The sequence below is a fragment of the Opisthocomus hoazin genome, chromosome 8, assembly GCF_030867145.1.
Source record: "Opisthocomus hoazin isolate bOpiHoa1 chromosome 8, bOpiHoa1.hap1, whole genome shotgun sequence".
Taxonomy (NCBI): domain Eukaryota; kingdom Metazoa; phylum Chordata; class Aves; order Opisthocomiformes; family Opisthocomidae; genus Opisthocomus; species Opisthocomus hoazin.
In genome coordinates, this window is record NC_134421.1 from 26,486,230 (window position 1) to 26,506,423 (window position 20,194).

Consider the following 20,194-nt stretch of genomic DNA (forward strand, 5'->3'; position numbering starts at 1 on the left):
ACCAAATAAATGAGAACAATATCAACCAACTGTAACTAAAACTAAATGAAATATACTCTTACAACATCTTGAGATCAGTTGCAGACTGAAACTGGCAAGCCTTGTTGGACTTCTTTCGTTTTGATTTGACCATAGCACAACAAAAAACAGTAAGACGGACTAGATTGGATGTAAGACTTCGCTGCTGTTATGGGTTTTTTTCTACATGTGGGTTCTGTTGAAAGTGTTGCAATACTATTCCATGCTCTCTTCTAGTCACCTAAGTTTCAAGATATCATATCTGCAACCATAAAGTTTTCATTTAAACACTAGTTGACTCATGTAATCTGTGCATGTCTTTGAAAACTCTATTAAATACTGTGATCCTGATTTTAGAGATATGTTTGGCAAAAAAATCTCGTTATCTTTAACAGGAATACACTCAGGTCCATAGAATAAAGGGGTACCTTCTATTCTTATTGCATTAGTTGTGCACTGATACAACTCCAAGGAGCTCAACATGCATTTAGCAAAACAACAGAGCTGGCTCAGAGCAGCAGCGCAGTGCTGAGAGAGTTAGGTCTACAATTTCCACCTACAACATGAATGATCATATATTTCCTTCTCTGCGTGGTGTGCTTTGAGATTTACTTCATGGTTTTAGTATAATAAATTTATTTTCCTTTGCAGAGTCGTTCCTTAAGAAGTATTCATTTGCAAAGCATTAAATTTGTATACAGGACTGCTAAAAACCAATAGAGTAGACATGTTTGCTTAATAGTTTTATTCTTTTTTGCAGGTCCTATAATCGTATTTCATCAACTGGTACAACAAAACAAATTTCTATATAAAAACCAAAACAAAGAGGGCTTGTTGAGCTTGATGCATGGTAAATCTATTTGGTTTATTCTTGGTTTATTGTTAAATATTATATCGCATTTGTTTAAGCAGACATTGTGTATATCGTGATTTCTAGTATTCCACATACAGCAGCTTATTGTTGTGTCCTTTAAATATGGCAAATAAAAATGTTTTCAGTTTGCTATTAAAACAAAAAAAATAAATTTAAGAAAGTGTACTGCTATATTACATGGCCCAGGAAATATTGGCAGCATGCTCTTTGGCTTTCATCCGTAGAACTGCAATGCTGGAGGACCTCCTTTCAAACTCCGGCTTGGTTTCAAAGGCATGTCCATTAGTCGCCCCAGAAAGTAAAGAGTCAGTGAAAAAATTATTGAGGGGCACGTGGCTGAACTGATTCTGGTGGTTTGAAAAGCCTGTGTAGCCAGAATCTGTCCGGGGTGAATGGGAATAAGGTGTCATACAGGAGGACGTATCTCGTGGCAGCATGCAGGAAGTAACCACAGAACCACTAGCTGCATTCCCAGCCCACAGATTGTTCTGAATCTGTAACACATAAAATGAAGAAGATTAAATTTAGATAGTTCATCTTTTGTTTTCTGCAATGCTTGGTTTGCTTTACGTAACACTTACACTCCTCTAAAACCAGCAACAAGTACTTAACTAGTTCTCTGCAATCATATGAGAAAATACCAGGAAGAAATTACGTGAGTTAAAATACTGGATTATTCAGAGCAAGGGCTGCTGAATCATATTCCTTACTCTGTCATCCATTTGCTCTGTGGCTCTACCCTTAGTTTTTACCACTGAATCTCAGGATGCCATCAGCCCCGCCACTCCATCAAATTAGCAGAAGCACACAACTGACTTCAAAGAAAAGGTGTCCAAAGAGTATACAATAACGCAGCTGTTTTCAGCAGAAAAGCTCCTCCTCATCAGAATTCTTTCTTAGTGTAATGGTAGGAAACAGTGTAAAAGGGTAAACAAAACAAACCAGGATTTCTCAGGTGACAAAGCCCAACAAGTATCTGAAAAACTAAATATTGCGAAGCCTTTCATAATTACTTTAAAACAAATTAATCCATAAAATAAAGATATGGTTGACAACGCATTCAAGAGTATTTCCTGAAGTTGTTTCAAAGCTGGTTTTAAGATAAAAATTCTTTTCATGATGGTTTTATATGAAACTATACTTGAGGGCATTTCTGTTTCAGCTCTCAGCCTTAACTTGCTGCACTGTGCGTCCCTGGAAAACGTTGCATGACAGACTAGGAGACAAACTTTGTGGTTACTAGCAATGCCTGCTGAAGATCTGGAGCAACCACGTACTCAAGCTTTGATGTGTAATGCCTTCTATACTTGGCAGTCACTTAAAGCTTCATTCTGAGTCTCAGGCCTTCTCCTATCGTCTGTGTATAGATGCTATTTATGGATAGGTATTTTTCGCTTATTTGTTACTCAGTGAACAGATGGAAAGATTTTCAAGGCACAGCACGTGTCAGCTCCTGTCATTATGTCAAACTGTGCATTCTTTCATTCCTCTTCTATTCGCTTTGCTTTAATCAAACTTCACACTCAGCAGCTGTCCTTCTGTCTTTTTAAACTCTCTACTCTTTGTATCTCTCTATCACTACTATATGGATATAATTTTGAACATACACTGACTTCCTCAGTCATTTCTCACTTGCACTCACCGTTACACAATATACAGCTTTATATTTCTGCCCCACTTTTACTTATATCTCTTTCCCGAATGCTGTTTTTTTTAAAAAAATGTACAAATATCATGATACAAGACATTTGTAGCCCTTATTCACAGTACAGAACTTCTCATCCAGTAACTACATCTTTCTCTTTTTGTTTTACTTTGCTAAATTTGTCTTCATCCTAAAAATCTGTTGTCTGTTCAGTATATCATTGCTCTGATGCACTGGGACTGAGCCCACATGTCTTTGTTCTATGCTATACATTGAAGTAATTGCAGTTACTCTTCAGTTAACACTGCAAAGTGAATTCCCACTTCAAACTTAATTTTTCCTTCACATTCCAAATCCATAGACAAAGGATTTTGTCTTGAAGATATCTAGGTTATCTCTCTAGTTGAATGACTTTTTTTCTGCGGATTTGAGGTCAGGGGAAGTAATGAATTATGACAGACACACACATACACAAATACAAAATGAAAACATGTTTCTAATGTTGAGTGTTTTTTTTCTCGTTGTGCTATTACTTTGCAACAACACATACCCACCAAACCACCAGCAAGCTAAAGAGATAAATTACAGTTCACTGAACTCATCTAGCTGATATCTAGCACAGATAGCAAGGATGAGATAGAGTCTTCTTTTAAAAGTTAATATCTTGAACAGTTGTATTAGGAGGGGTTGTCAGGAGCTGACAAAATAGCATGGGCTCCTTGGCATTTCCAGACGCAAAAAAGAACCAGTACATGTTCCATTTTGTTTTCCTGCAGAAGGCTGGGGAAAAGTCACAGTAGCAACACATCTCCCAAAATTCTTGGTCTGCCCGACTCCTTGTCCACACAGACATGCATACGTACAGGCATAGATACTTCCACACCTGCTCACATGAAAGCAGCTTGCCTTTCCATGCACACACGTACACACAGCTAGTTGGGGACACCTCAGGCATCTGCTCCCCTGTATCCTAGGTGGTCTGCTGAGAGGTAATGGAATGAATAATGTGCCTGGGGAAGGATATCAAGCATTTTTCCTCCTTCCTGTGGGCCTCCTGAGATCTACAGGAGGAAAGAGACTCTAGTGAGAGTTTCACAAATTTCCAGTTCCCATTCTTCTCTCTTCCCTTCAGTAGTTTTTACAAGACTCTCAAATATCAGGCTATGGGAGACCCTCTGCAGCTTGACACATTCCTCAGCTTCCTTGTTACTCCTTAATTAACCCACCTGACACAGTTTTGACTTATAATCAGACAAACTTTTTTTTGATCTTCAGAGAGCAGGTGGTTTATCTGGGGGTTAAAAGGCATACCTTATCTGGACCTATCTGAACCATTGTCTTCCTTACAAAAATTTGTTGCATACAGCCACACAGAACATTCCCAAAGACAGCAGTACATCTCTATGGCTCAGGATTCAGGGATTCCTGAGTGTCCTATTGCCTGGAAGGTTTCTCCGTTCCTAGTCGGGATTTACAGAATATGACAAGAAGGAAACAAGGGACCCTGAAAGAGGTGGAAAGTATGGTGGTTAAGCATACAGCAACTGGGAAGTCATCCACCAAGACTCATAAGGTTTATTACCTTCTCAGACTTAAGAAGTTTGGAGCCACATAGCATGTGGTTAGAGTACAGAGGAGAGTAGTAAAGAAGATAGCAGCTGAAAACTTATAAGTTCTGGAGAATATCTCCACTTTGCTTGAAAGCCCAAGCTGCACACATTGTGTCTCAGTCATGGACTAGGAAAACCAGAAACCCAGTCATCCACACAAAAATGTTTGTCTCTTTTTGTGTTCAGGAACACTAACAAGTTTTAAATGTACTTTGTTGTATTTCGTGGTTACATATACATTTCTTGCAGCAGCAGTGACAATTTAAGCAACTGTTGGGGTTTTCTTTCCCTTTCTTCCTACAAAATAAGTCACTCATTCCTATCTCCACGGTGTTCCACTTCAGCTTGTTTTGCTGGTACAAGTCATTACTGAATTGAAACAGGGAGCTGATAAAGCTCTAAAAGAATCCAGAAAAAAAGATGAAAAAATATGTATTTCAAACACAGGCACACAAAACCCCCATTCTTTTTGATGCTATTTCCAGGCCAAATGGTTAGTCTCAGAACCTTCACAACAGGATGAATTTGGCCAGGGAGACATTAGTTCATCTATGCAGCTTCTAATACAGGAGCTAATTCTGAAGGAGCTCGTCGTTCCCAAAGCTAACTCACACACGACAGAGTCTCATTTATCTGACTTACTAAGATGTCTTTCTAAGAAATGCTGTGCCAAATGCTGCAGTCACCCAGGCTGCACAGATATAATTATGGGAAGAATTTAAAAAAAAAAAAAAAAAAAAAAAAAAAAGTTTAAATAGGAACATGCATGAGTTTGCCTTTAATACAGTCATGATGGGAAGACTTCAAAAGGTTCAGAGGCTCAGTTTGAAAGTGCCCAATAACCTATGTGGTCTGGAGGTATCACAAAATCACTCTTTCCTTCCATATTTCTAGTAGTTTGATTTGCAGTAAACTAAGTTTAGTACCACCAATTTTCCTGATATTTTTATCCCAGACAACTCTCTTTCAATTTAGCTTCAGTGAGATTGCACAGGTGTAAATGAGAGCAAACTTCAGCTGCAAATCCTAAAATACATCAGCGTCTTCTTAAAGAAATATGTGAACAAGCTATTCATTCCCAAAGATGTCAAAGAGGTGCCCTGGGTTTCTTTCTTGGAGGAAGGAATCCAAATTCAGAAACTTAACTTCAGAAATGCCACAAGATGCTGAGAAAGCTTTACATCTTCTCTCATGAGACAGTTATGTCTTTCAAAAGAAAGTTTCAGTCATATCAATTTTCTGTTCATTTTAGTTGGTTGAGTCACTTCACTTTTGATATTAGGTATTCATTTGTTTGCAATGATTTACAACATAAATATCTCATAGTGAAATTTAGGTGCAGAAGGTATTTCTATATTAAAAATAAATACAGTAAAATTTTACAATAAGTCAAAATTATCAGACTTTCTTCTGGTATGTTGGAAGGAAAAGGGACATTATGTACGTGAATTTAAAGAAAATATTTTTCCTCTTAAACTCTTGTGTGATCCATGAACTATATAAAAGCCAATTCAGAGACTGTGAATGAGGCTACACATACAGCACATCTCTGGTTTCTGTTAACATCACAAACAGCTTGAGCTTTGCTCTTGTGGTTACCATGAAATTACCAGAGCCCTTCAACATATTTACCTACTGTATGTTTTATACACACACACACACACACACACCTTTCCTGATAGAAGAAAAAAAAAAGTAGGATTTCATAGCTGTGACAAGAACATAACTGGAGAGTTATGGTTTTTAACATGGTTATGATATCATTTCCTAAGCATATGACCTTCTGCTTGACACTGCAGAGGAAAATTAGCTGAGGTAATTGGTCATCACACTTGATGTTATTGCTTTTTTTCTGTTAAAATGTCAAGCTCCTGGAGCTTCAGCCTACTTGCACAGCACCTGGAGAAATCACGTAAACTCAAATCTTCAAATTTTCTGAGTTGTGCTATCACATACCCAATTTTGGTTTTCCCATCACTGAATGTCTTGTCTTGTGCTGTGTGAGCCACCTGCCTGTCCAGACTAGAGTCTGTTTCCAGCAAACTTGCATATCCGCACTCTCAGCTTCTACTTGAGTTGAAGTGTGGTTTAGTGCTTCACATGAGAAACAAAATGTTAATCTCTTTTAAGATCTCTAGATATGAAGTAATAAGTTATTATTGTAGTTGTTATTATTATATTACATAATACATGTTATGTTATGTTTTATTTATTATCACTACTCTAGCAAGTAATTAGAAACTACATATTGACTCAGTTTTCAAGATGTCCCTGGGCATTGCAAGGGAGACAACAGTGGCACTAAAGGACAGTTAAGAATTTATCTAATTATAGAAACTATGCGATCATCAAACAGACTGATTTGCTAAATTTTTGTTACTTCTCTCTTTTTGAGAAGTAGCAATCCTTGCACTGTCAGAAAACATGAAAACTGTGCTTGCACAAGAAGCTACTTTAGGCAGATTAAATGCAACAGATGTTAAACTGCCCAAAGCTGCTGGTTTATAGTTCGTGTTCTGTAGGCTGTTGCTAGTGCATCAGCACAACTAATTTGGTCTGTCACTTGCCACAGTATTTTCTTCTGGCAGCCTCTTAAGAACACCCTTACATTTGCCTGTACTTCATGAGTTTGCACATTTATAGATTCTCAGAATTTAAACAGAAAAGGACCTCTGGGATTGTTATTCCACAGCCTTGCTCACAGCTAATTTTGCATTTAGATCAGTTTACTCAAGCCCTATCCAGTCAAGCTTTGAGTAGCTCCAGCTCCAGAGACTCAACAACTTCTATGAGCAACTTATTTCAAGGCTTTACCACTTTCATTGTATTTTTTCCTCTATATCTGAACAGAATATTTCTTGGTGTAATCTGTGGTTATTTTATAGGAGCCATTGGACCTAATGAACATGTGAAGGTCATCTGTACTCTGTTGGGTTCAGGTACATATGCGAGAGCTGCAGCACACCATTTTCAGATCTGTCCATAAAATGCAAGTTGGCCCTTGGTAGTGAAAGGCTTAATGCTACAGCTCTAAAATGTGTGATAGACCCATTCAGTCCACATTCAGGTCTTATGTATGGTGCACAAAATATAAATCTCTTCATTTGACTCCATGCTTAACAAGTTTGCTAAGGTGCAAAATTATGCAGGATTCAAAAAGTCATCAAGCTTTCGTTCCTGTATGGGATGTTTTGTAGATGACCTGTAACTTCTCCTTCTTGCAATCTCAGGGCCAGTAACGATAAGAATTAAGCATATTTCCCATCTATGATACAGTTAAAGACAAAACTTCATACTTCAAATAATACTATTAAAAATAAATTTCTATCATCTCATAAAAAATGGGTTTGCCTTATAATTAAGTCCCAGATAAAGCCACTCACAGACTTAAAGAAATACATGTTTCACAAAAAAAAATTACGCAACAAACCAAATGTTGAGACTGAGAGAAAGACCACATACGGTGATGGTTTAGAACCAAGGAAAAATAAAAGCTCATTGCACACACTACTTTGTGTGGAGCAGACACCACCCAAAAAGATTAGAAGTGCTACTCTTGTTGGAAGATCAGCCACAGCAGTGCAACAGTCAGCACATATGCAGCAAGCAACATACCATCCAGGTGGTGGTCCAGCCTGAGCTCCATGCTGTCACAGCTAGACAGCATGAGTATATGACAAAACTTCTTTGAAGCTAGCTCAGATATGTCTACCACATCTACTCCTACTTAATCAGTGCACCCATAGCCTTAATGAACTACTGTGATTAACTGTCATTTATATGTCTACTACACTTAAAAGAATTTTTAAGTCATATAACATATGGTGTCTAATATATGCCATATGAAATATTTAATTGGAGCATGTAACTGATTATTGCTAACGAGAATTACCCATACGTACTAGGGCTAGAGCAGAACTGTAATGATGATCCAAGGACTTAGTACATAACACATATATACTGATATCACTTCCACACTCTTTGATTGCCAAAACAAATCGTGTGATGCCATGCTGTTTAACATATTTAATTTGATTTATCAGTCTGGTGGATGGAATGTAAATGTCAGCCTCTTCCTTCTTCTGTTTTTGAGATATCAACATTCTTCTTTCTTTCTACACCTTTTGCATCACTTCAGTTCCCGTACCTTTGAAATGTTTCTGTCTCCTCGAATTTCCCACCTGCACTAGGCTGGGTTTTTCCACAAAAAAAAAAAAAAAAAATTAATCTCAGTCCTATCAAACTCTTGCCTGCATTTTCAAGTAAGTAAGAGAAGCAAACAGTACATTTCACCTGTGATATTAAGAGGGAAAATATAATGACGTTACCGAATAAACCCTTTCAAAAGAACTTGGAAGAACAATGGCAACAAATGAACTAAAAGAACAAACAGGAAGAAAAGATGCAAAGTATGGAAAGAGACTAGGTGGGGGGAAAATGTTGCCCCTGATATCTACTTTTCAAGGATACAATGTAGTGTTTATTTACATACTGATGCACTTACATTTAGAAAGACGACATCTTTATAAATTTCACTCATAGATGGAAAGCTAGAGGTCTGTGTGATAATCGTGTAGGCTTTTGATCAAGTTCACTCTGTGTGTATAAATGAGGAGGGGATAAAAACGAAAGCTTGTCTCGAGGCTTTTGGTCCCTTGCTAATTCTCTGATGTAAACATTAAATTTGACAAGTTCAGGTATTCTTTGTCACATTAGCCTTCTCACTAGGCATAAGACAGCAAAAATGGTCAAGTAAAGACCAGTAAGGTAAGAGAAGAGCAAGGCTAAAAAAAACCTTTTTATTGTTCCTCTCCCAACACATAATATATAGACGTAAGATAACTGTAGATGTCTGCAGCTCAACCAGGCAGCAGAGATAAAAATACACTTTTACAGATCATCTTACCTACTTTATACCGTATACTTTAGGAAGAAAAAATTTACTTGACCAGATTTTCACCAACTTTAAAGCGAACCCATCTCCGGTTATAAGAATCCCTTTGATGAAGATTCCTAAAAACAAGTGTCTAATATCTGTGTGACCACCTGCTGCCTCCTCTGAAGGATGCATGATTGTTATAAGTCCTGTTCTTCTGCTTTGTAACAGTACCTCAGGTATCTCAAGACATCTGAAATAGGACTGTATTTAAGTGACCGAATGAAGTACTGCTTATTCACTAACATTTACTGAGATGAGTTGAAGTAAAGGTCTCCATGAAGTGATTCTACACTCTTTTCCTCACTCATGTTAGGATGCTTCCTCTTAGCTTTCATATCATCAGCAGAATATTGCTGGCTAATGAGGCTCCAAGTGGTCTGGGATAAGAGTTTTAACCAGTGAATTGTTTTCTGAGTGCTCTGGAGATTACTTAGACCACATTGTGTTCCATCTCCAAAAGAAACTTGAAGCTTACATAATGAAACTAGTGAAACTGAAACCTTTTACTAAAATGAATGATAAGTACTGTATATAATATTTTCCTAGAAAAAAAAACCTGATTTTCAGCATAATGTTAGCAAAAGTTAAATATTTCATCTGAGTGAAAACTTAACAACTCTGTGGTATTTTTAAAGTTAAAGCCTAGAAATAACATGTGAACAACAGATGATTATCCTGGAATATTGTACTAACTGTTCTCTTCTGCAACCCAGGTGTTGCCAACATAATTAATAAAAGATCTATGTGTGCAGAATTTGGACAGTTTAGGTGATGCTTAATTTCTTGGTGGACAGCTGAGCAACTATTTTGCACACCTAAAGTCAAACATACTGTAAAAATAATTAAGGTTAAACTGAATCAACAAAGCAAAAAAATTACAGTCTAGAAGAAAAAAAAAACTAGATTGTTTATTACTATTTTGAAGATAAATTGGTGTAATTTAATAGCAGAATTAGACTGTATTATAGAAATGGAGGTTGGATCAGACCACCTCCAGAGGTCCCTTCCAACCTCTACCACACTTTTATTCAGAGCCAGCCTTCTATCTGGAAGACGTTAAAAGGTCTTTTCTTCACAGGAAAACCTTTCAGGTTTATATTGTTGTGTGAGATATAGCAGCATCATGTTCTTAATTTGTACTTGATGAAGATAATTAGTGAAGAGACTACGCAGGGTTCTCCACACCCTCTATTGACTGCAAGAGACCGATGTTTCTGCTGGAATGCAAGTGGGATGTCTGGTTTGGGAACATCCGCGGTGGGGCTCAAAACAGAAATCGTCAAGCTGCAAATTCATATAATTCACACCAGAAATTCACATTTTTTCCTGTTTCTTCTGACACACAGCAGTAAATATCTCAGCTTGATTTTATCCTTTTTCATCATCATTCTATATTTTTTGCCAGCAACAGCGAGTCTGTTTTCCCCTGTGTTAATAAAAGCTTCATAAACAAGCTCTAGTGATCTGTGCTCCACAATCCCCAAGAAAAACTAGCTACTCAAAAGTGTAGCAAAACCTGTCTAATACTTAGTGATGTCAACGTCACAACAAGAGTGCCTGTACACAGAAAAAAAAGGAAGAAAAAAAAGGAAAAATAAAAAAGTTAAAAAAAAGGACGTGTCATTTCCTTTCTTGCATTAACTGTGCTGAAATAATGGAATTGCTCTGGGGAACCAATCTATAACACTAAAACCAAACATGCAGGTTACAATTTTAAATAGCTGTTTCTGATTTAACTGTAGGATAGATTAATGAGTTTATAGTAAGTTATGTGCTGTATATTCATTTTCCATAAGTGAGGCACTTATAAATGGACATCTAGTTCAAAAGATTTGAATGTGACGACATTAGTGGTCAGTGTGTTTTTAATACAGATTTTCATTGTCTCAAGCATTCTCACTGGAAACGTTACATATATGATACACATGGTTTTACTGAAGGTGAGGATTTAAGAATGTGAAACTATGAAGAATTACCACCAGGTCATCAAGACACAGAATTGACTGTTCTGTGATAATTCCCTGGATTCGTATTCATATTCCAGTACACAGCAAAGTAACCACCTTCTTCCTTCATTAAGGTACCTTGTTTTTATCATGCAGCCAAACTATGTGTGCAAGCACTGAGTTGAAATAGCCAATGTAAAGTGGACTCACACCTTCACCTAGCTCCTTGTTCCTCTTCGTGAAGTACAGTACAGTACAACACAACTTTCTCGTGCAGGTGACCAGATTCAATCTGTTTGTGCCTGTCTATTTACCTGCAGTGTGTTAGTCTGTGGTTGTAGGTAGGTATTACATATTTACTTTTCTGAATGAGCATATAATTTATATTTCTACCCATTTTTGAGATGCTTTATTTAAGATTATGGTACCAACATTTCCATTTCAATTTCCTGCTTTTAAGAAGTTATAAATTAATGATAGAAAGCTTTGCCAAGCTGAAACTTAGTTGTGTCATCAGCCTAGGAAAGATGTTTTTTAAAAAATTCATAAATAGAAATTCAGTGATTTCACTCATCTTTTCAACAATCTGACAGTACAGAACAGATATTTCATTGGATTTATAATATAATTCAAAAGTGTTTCTTTTTTAAAAACTTTAATTTTAGAACAACCATTTTAAGCGCTTACCAATGACTTGCATTATTTCGTTATCTTATGCTAACAAAAATTCTGTCAGTTGGGAAAATTTGTAGATGAAGTCCTACTAAAATTACACGATGAGCTTGGAAACACACTGCGTAAGGGAGACAAAGCCCAAACCTTAAGCATTATTCCTTGTATCATCTATTGTGATGTTGTAGATAAGTCAGAAAGGCCTTCAAAAGATACTTTAACACCTTGAGTGAAATCTGTGAATTACTGTGTATCTACATCTTTGTGAAACTGCCTAGGACTGCTTAAGGTCTTTTTGCACACCTACACCTAGGTAGGTCACAAATAAATGTTGTGTCCTCCTACTTAAACACAGAGTGTATCATGCAGTGGTTTCTGCAGTGATTTGGGCTAATGCACTACTACTCTAAAAAATAAAACCAGGCAAACAGATAAATGCCACCAGATTTGAAATGGTTGTGCCCATGTTCTGAGCTGCTGGAACACAAACCAGCTCTGTCCCAGGCACCAAACCTAGTAACATGCAATCTCCTCAGAGTTAAATCATGCTAAGCTGGATAGACAACACATGGACCCAGGGCCTCTGGTTCAAAACAAATCACATTCAGCCAGTGTAGAGCACTATCAAAGCAAGCTCACACAGAACAGGAGTATATTCCTGAGGCTGGCAAAGACCCTGCTACCTAATGAACTAGAGAAGCACCAGGACATAAGCAGTGAAGAACTCTACCACAGGGGCTCATACAGGAATTTTGCTTTGTAGAGTGCTTTTTTTTTTTAATTCTGTGGTAAAAGCAATGGGAAGCTAGAGGAGTGAAAAACAATGGCTTCAGAGTAAAAGTATTCGATGTGCTAAAACAAGCAAGGAGCAAAACAACAGCAGAGAGTGAGGCAAGGCAGTAAACCAGAGGACTGGAGAACAGAAGCAGAAGATTCTGATCTTATTACACAGTAATACCTGACTATATACTAAAGGAAAACTGAAAAAGAAAAAATAAACAAAAACTGCTACTGTCCGAGAGAGCTCCTGCCTCACTCTCCATCTGTAGGCATTGAATTCTGATTGTATGTGGCCATAATAAGGTTTCATACTAGTAGAAAAGTTGTTGTATTCAATGGTTGATTGAGATCCGTAAAGAAATTGTGCATGTTTGATTCATCGCAGGGAAGTTGCCTAGAGATCACATAGTTTATGCCTCATCTTACCAAAGTATACAAGACCAGAGTTGTTAAGACAGTTGTGCCCGTTAATATAAATATAATTCTGATCTTACTGTATAAAATTACATCATCCCTGTCAATCTCGGTGGGTCTAGACATCATCTGGAATTTGTGTATGGACCTAGAGGTGATTCAAATCCCCACATAAATTTATACGCAGAAAACACTTCACTGCACAACCATAGTGCCAGCCATTCTCAGTACATAACTTATGCAATGCAAAGCTCTGTAACTCCTAAGATGGTTGCTTAAAAAATACTTGTATTTTAAAAGTTAATTATTCATAATGGATGTCAGAACTGTTGTTCACAGTGGCAGGTCCTGACGACGTGTCTAAAGAACACGGAAATCTAAACATAGGAAAGTCTTCATGCATCTTCTGTGCATGTGTGTGCCTAAGGATGGAAGAGAAGGTAATTGTAGAACCAAAGTACTACTTGGTCTTTATCATACCTGGGGGTAGCTGTCGGTCCTTGGAAGAACAGATATATCATAGGTGGCAGCAAAATGGCTCTTAGCTTGCTGGATCTGACCATAGCGTTCCCTTTTCCTCCATTTTGCTCTTCGATTCTGGAACCAAACCTGTAGTATATGAGGAAATAATCATCAAGGTAAACTCAATTACATGCTGCGCAAAGAGCTTTAGGAAAAAGCCAAGAGATTTTGGACAGTAGCTTTGAAAATTTCTTTTTCTCTAAGAAAAGGAAGTTCTCTGTCTGAGAATTAATTTATTGCAATTTCAACCTTCTCATTGTCAGGCCTGCTTAAGTTATTTCTGGCTATTTTAAAAGTATATGTTATTGACTTTCTAGTGTATCAAAAAAAAAAAAGGAAGAGGAAATATCAGTCTGTCAGGCAGTGCTAATTTTGACACTGTTTGGTTCTGTAGAGGAAAATCATCAAGTAGCAGCAAGTCAATTGTAAAGAAACTTTCTCTTAATTTCACATGCCCGCTGACTTGAAATGACTACCTATGGTCTGCCTCCTAGAGGTAGACATAATCCTTATCAAGTGCAGCAGTGAAAAGGTGTGAAAAGCTGGCACCAGGACAGTAGTCTGCATTGCAGAAAAAGTTTCTCTAAGAAAAGCTAACAGGGCAGGAAGATAATAAGAAATAATGAGACCACAGACAGGTTTAAAACTATTGTGACCTCTGACAATGGAAAACTAAAGAATGGCACTTTGCATTTAGACTATGAAAAAGAATTTAGACCTGAAACTATGCCTTCTTGTCAACTAAAAGCTATTTTCTTTATGCTTAAATAACCTTTGGGCAATTCCGTAATGTTTTGAGTGTTATCTCAAAACCTATTAAAGCATGTTTCTTGCTGTTACTGATATCTTTCATTGTCCTGTGGTCTTCACAAAAATTTTTTTCTTTCAGACAGTTTTGTTTGGACAGGCTGAGACTTATCCTGACAAATTAAAGGGATTCCTAAGAAAAGCAACTGTATAGCAATAATATTAACCAATGAAGTCTTTATTGCTCAGCTATGAGCAAACTAATTTTGACTCTTTTTGAAGAAGTCACAGTACTAACAGAACCTTTTTTTTTTTTTAATAGAAACAATGCTACTGGTTAGTCTTCCTGCTAAATGGATCATGAATCCATTTAGATAGATACATAAAGGAATAGATTTTTTTTCTTTATATAGACACTGCCAGTGAATCCCATTTTGAGGGATATTTTCTGATCCCTGGTGGTGGGATGTTTAAAATAGCACTGTTTGTTTCATAATTCAGGTTTTGCCTTGATCTTTGGAAAATTCAACTGTCCTTTGATGCTGCTTAAGCAACCAGGGCATAATTTTGATCATTTTAATTCCCAAGGACTTGTTGTAAATTTAGTATGTGCAGTCTTTTAAAATGTACTCGGCAATCAAAGCAAGGCCCATGCATGTAACTGCTGAGTATATATTGTTAAGGACCTTGTTGGTAAATTTGTATTATTTGTGATGCCTGAGGCTCAGCAAAAAGAAAATAAAAGGAAAAAAAATTCTCCTGTCTCCACAGGAGGCATCAAGAACATGCTAAGGGAATTTAGTAATGAGGCTCTTTCATTGAAAAAAGACCTTGACAATCTCCTTAAAATGGGTGCCAATTACTTCACTGACATGCAGCAGGAAAGAGAACAACTTAGATAAATTAGGTTCAGGTTGGCGCTCTCTGCATGTATGCAGGACAAATATTAAATTGGATCTTGATGAAATGGCAGTGAAGGGAAATGTGGGTAAGGTATCCAGCTGATCACCCTGCTAAACTAAATCAAACAATTTGCTTGAATTTATAGTAATGAAATGAGAAAAAAAGCACACATTTTTTCCTTTGACAATCCCCCAAAATGTTTCTGTTTACATCACTTTACTAGAAACTGACTCTTGGCAGAGATAAAGTAACCATTTGCCTCCACAAAGCAATGTAGAAATCTGCTGCTTGTTATCCTTGAATTGCCAGATGCTTGCCTTTAATGATGTAAGGCCTTTTAAATTGTTTAATCTTGTGATGGAATACTGTTGCTACTCTGGATAAAAATGGTGACCATTTCCTTTCATATTTAGCATATGAGAAATGCAAAGATTGGTTATCTTTTAAGAAAAGGGAGAACATGTTTAAATAAAATAGAAATAGATATTCTGTGAAAGTCCGGTGAAGACACATACGTTTTCACATTATAATCCTTTTACCATATGAAGCTTCTAAACCTAGAAAAAAGGTGATTAAAATGTCAGTTGACACATTTTAGCCCAATTCTCCCCTCTGTGTTCTGAATATCAATTTATTCTTGCAGTAGTTCTCCTTATTCCAGAATGTTTTAGCATTATGCAAGCTTGTTTTTTAAGTCAAGACTAAACCCTAACAAAAGGAAGTTGTGCTTGGAAAACCGTACCAAATGTGGAAAGCATGGTATTGTACGGAGCCTGAAGAGTTAAAAGCCACTGAGTTAAATTCCATCGGCATCACTAGTATCATATTGATGTAACTGACACAAGATTTTGCACACTATTTTCTGATGACAACAGTGAATATGCTGTCTGGTTGAACAGACATGAAAAGAACAGTTTTTTATAAAATTAATTAGCTGAGTTTGTTTCTGAAAGTGATCCTGGTTTCACTTCAGTTGTATGCATGTGCACTGACGTCTATTTCTTTATATGCATGTGTGAGTATGTGTTTAATTACAAGTCGTGAAGTTGTTATCATATTCAAGTCACTAAATTAAAAAAATTCATCCCAGTCTGTAAGAATCGACAAGACTTCTATTGCCTAAATCGGAATCGTGAGTATTAACACAACGGGGAGGATCTCTAAAAATAGGATAAACTCACGAAATGCAGCTCGCACCCTTTTCAAATGGAAGATGTCTGAACGGGTGCAGGGCTGCATTTCCTGGATATTTAGCTTCTTCTCTCACCATTACAGATCCAAACCCATAAATAATGTTGCGATTACAGTATGAGCACATACTGAATGAATCAACTTCGTAGACAGTTCAGATACTCAAATACTGCATTAAGTGGACAACAGTATGTTTCATTCAAAAAATTAAAATAACGTTATCCATCAGCTACACAAGTCTAAAAACCAGCAAATGTACTTCCCAGTTACGTGATTTTTAAGCTCTTTCCATACAACAGAAATGAAAGGATTACATCCTTGCTCTACACAGTCACAAACACCCAAACATGTATGTGTATATACATATATATCTATGCATGTTTCACTGTATACTCTTTGGATAGAAACAAGGAATTTTGTTACTTTTTGACTGTACTTTTCATGCTGTAACACACACGAACCCTCTCCGCCCGAGTTCTGCATCACCATCAGTCTGAACTACATGCCACCCTTCTCTTTAATGGGATCTTTAAACGTAATGCTTTATGTACTCACTGCCTGGAATTCTGACAGTAAAACAGGACTACCAGAGATCAAGACTGCTTTACTATTGATCTTGTTTCCCATCCTTTAAACAAGTTTCTAAAACAGCAATGTGAGCTATTTGAAAAAATAACAAGTTATTTCAGTACTGCAGTGTAACAGCTCATATCCATAAAGAAATAAAACAAAATGAGCTATTTATTTTAGCTTTACAGGCTTTTGTACAATCCCCAAGAGTGTCATTTACCAGTTCCTACAATGCACAACTTGTCATGGAAACGCTGAAGTTTGGTTCCTACCTGGACTCTGGCCTCAGTGAGCTCTGTTCTCAGAGCTAGCTGTTCTCTTACATAGACATCAGGATAGTGAGTTTTCTGGAATACTTTCTCCAGTTCCTCCAGCTGCAAACTGGTGAAGGTTGTTCTGTGTCTCCTCTTCTTGCTGCTGGAGACATTGCTGTCACACTTATCACCAAGTTCATCCAGTTCCCCCTTCTCCTGCATCCCTTTCACTGGAGACATCCTGAGATTGTTGCAATTGTCCATGGGCCTGCTCAGCTCTGTGTGAAGAGGCTGTCCTTCCACTTTAGTAATCCCATAGTTCACTGTACAGAAGGTAGGGGAGGGAAACAACTGGTTAAAGGAGGAGGCTTTAGATTCAAGGGTTCGTATAAAACAGTTTCACAAGGAACCAGATGCTATGTGGCTGTGTATTTCTGTAAGAGGTCGCGGAAGAGGAATCTGTAATAGTAACCACAGACAGAGTAAAAGTACGAAATCATATCGAATTTTAACTGAGTACTGTGTCTGAAAAATGTAATCTAAAATCTTGCAGTGTAAGGAGACTGCATGAGAGTACCTGAGTATTTTTACTCTGTCACTAAAGTAGTTAATAATCCATGAAACCAGCTTCAACCGGAGTTGCACAGATAAGGAATCAGCCCAGAACAGATTTTCCTATAAGTGGCATGAAGCTGTTGACAAACTTGCCTTTAAACTTGGAAGCAGATGTAAAAAACTGTTTCTGTGGAAGTATTACATAACGGTGAAGCAAACTAAATAGCTGCAAACTGACAACTGAAGAAGCAAATAAAACAGAAAATTAACTTCACTTTCTAAACTCGACAGATTCCATGTACCTTCTTGTGGATCTGTAAAGTGGAATTGTTTCCAATTAAGTTTGTTATGGTTACAAAATACAGAGAGTTTCTGCAAAATGTTAACTTATTAAAAGAGATCGTTTCATATACTTTGCACAAGGATTGCAAGAACTGTTTGTCTTTAGGTAAAATCTCAGCGGTAGAGATAAGAAATATTCCTCTGTAGCTTCTTAATAAGAAATGAAAAGGTTTCCTAATTTTTTTTAATATTTTCACATATCTCATATCACTGAAAAAGTCATGGCATATGTCACAGGATTCGAAAAGGCTTTCTTTAAGTTATTATTTTGCTCAGAAACAGGAGAAAAAAGTTTAAAACTCTGTTATAATTGGAAAGTACAAAGATGGCATGTAACGTAATAAGAAGCTTGCTTTGGGATTTTCTCGCGTTCTCAGTAATTTATTTTCTTTCAGCCCGGGCTATTTTTAACCAAACAGTTTGGAGATACGTACCATCGATACGTTCATATATAGGAATTGCCCAAAGGCCCCAAGGCACACATTAAATGAGCTAATTAAGAAAAACTTAAATGTGTAAATTAATTTTCTGTAAGATTTTTTTCAGTTGCACTTGCGGAATTCTGACATTATTTCTTACAAAGTGATTCCTACAAAAAGGATGTTCCCCAAAAAAATACTCCAATAGCCATATGAAGTAAAAAAAAAAAAAAAAAAAAAAAAGTAAAATACTGTTAGCCTCGTGATTGCGGCTGATCTTCACTGTATTTTCCGATTCTGCTAGGAAAAGGGTTTTTAAGTTATTTTATTTTTCTATATATGATTTACACGACGTTGGAATAATGGGGAAAATATTAAATGCCTCGAAAATTCCACATTCTCCTTGCCGATCAGCCAGCTAAAAATATTTAACTTTGTTGTTTGAATTACCGAAGTCGTTTTCGGTCAGTACGGAGAAATCGCTACCGCGCATTGTTCAGCACCACAGCGGGGAAAAAAACAAAAACAAAACCAAAACCAAAACCAAAACCAAAACCAAAACCAAAAACAAAACCAAAAACAAAACAAAAAAAAAGAAGAAGAAGAAGAAAAAAAACCCACCCCAAACAAAAAACCCCAAGACGCAGTGTCTTCGCAGAGCGCGGTCTGGACGAGCCGGACCCGACCCAGCGACCGGCCGCCCCCACCCTGCGCGGGCACCGCGCCCGCCGAGAGCCCGGCGCTGCCTTTTGCGGGGGGTTCGCCGGGTGAAAACGCCCGTCCCGAGCCTCGGCGACGCGGGGGGCGGCCGGAGCCGGGGGGCGGCCGGGGTCGGAGCCGTGCCCCCCCGCGCCCGCCGGACCCCGCCGACACCGTGGGTGCGCCGCGGCCCTTCCCCTGCCGCTGCCGGCCCGGCCGGCCCGACGGAGCCCTGGGCCGGGGGTCCCGGGGGCCGGGCGGGCTGCGCTTCCCGGTGGTGGCGGCCGGGGCAAGGCGGGGGAGCCGGCCCGGGGGCGACGGGCAGGGCGGCAGCCGGAGGGGCGGCACGGCGAGGGAAAGAGCGCTTCCAAGTAGGCGGTCGCCTCCTCCTGGTGTTAATATTATCATTATTATTACCATCTTCATCATCATCAATCTTTTATTTGTTATTATATTTATGTACTGTTACCTGACAGCCCCTCGCATAGCAGTACCCAAGGGCTGCGCGGCTGCGTTTGGTCCCTCCGGGCAGGAGAAGCCCCGGGCAGGAGAAGCTCTGGCCTCTCCCGTACGTCTCCAGGGAGGGCAGCTTTGCTCTCCTGCTTTGCTTGCAGGAGCGAGAATAACCCTGGGCTGGCGACTCACCGTTGTTGTCCTGGCAGGGTGATGTCCTCTCCAGCCTCACATGATGCTCAGCCCTTTGCAGCGGGTTGAAGGCCTGCACGCATTTGCTGCCTGACGTTTTGCTATAAAAGGACTCATTGTCCAAAGTTTCCATAACGTGCTCCAGAGTACCTCCTGCTCCCATGTAAAAGTCACTGTTCTTGCTCGGCTGGCTCTTCAGGGCAAACTTCTCGCTCAGAAAATCCATAATCATCTAAGGCTGCTGGAGAGCCTCTTCCCTAGACAGAGCCTGGACTGTGAGCTGGGGAAGGAGGGAGGGTGGGCGAGTGGAGGGGAGGGATGGAAGGAGGGAGGGAGGGAAGGAGGGAGGGAAAGACGTTCAGAGCTCAGGGAGCTGTTTTGTCTCTGAGCCTTTGATTTCTCTTGTCTTGAAAGGGGGAACCCGAAGTTGCTTTTATATCTTGAAGCGC

The 20,194-nt window shown here is 38.5% G+C and overlaps 1 protein-coding gene across 1 annotated transcript; it reads right to left on the reverse strand.

Annotated features, from left to right (window-relative positions):
• Window positions 1–1,065: 1,065 nt before the first annotated feature.
• ALX1 (ALX homeobox 1) lies at window positions 1,066–19,977 on the reverse strand. Its single transcript, XM_009945272.2, has 4 exons — window positions 19,746–19,977; window positions 17,104–17,408; window positions 13,379–13,507; window positions 1,066–1,386 (listed from the first exon to the last, which is right to left on the reverse strand). The coding sequence occupies exons 1-4, from the start codon at window positions 19,975–19,977 to the stop codon at window positions 1,066–1,068; spliced, it is 987 nt and encodes a 328-aa protein (XP_009943574.1).
• Between the last annotated feature and the right edge of the window lie 217 nt (window positions 19,978–20,194).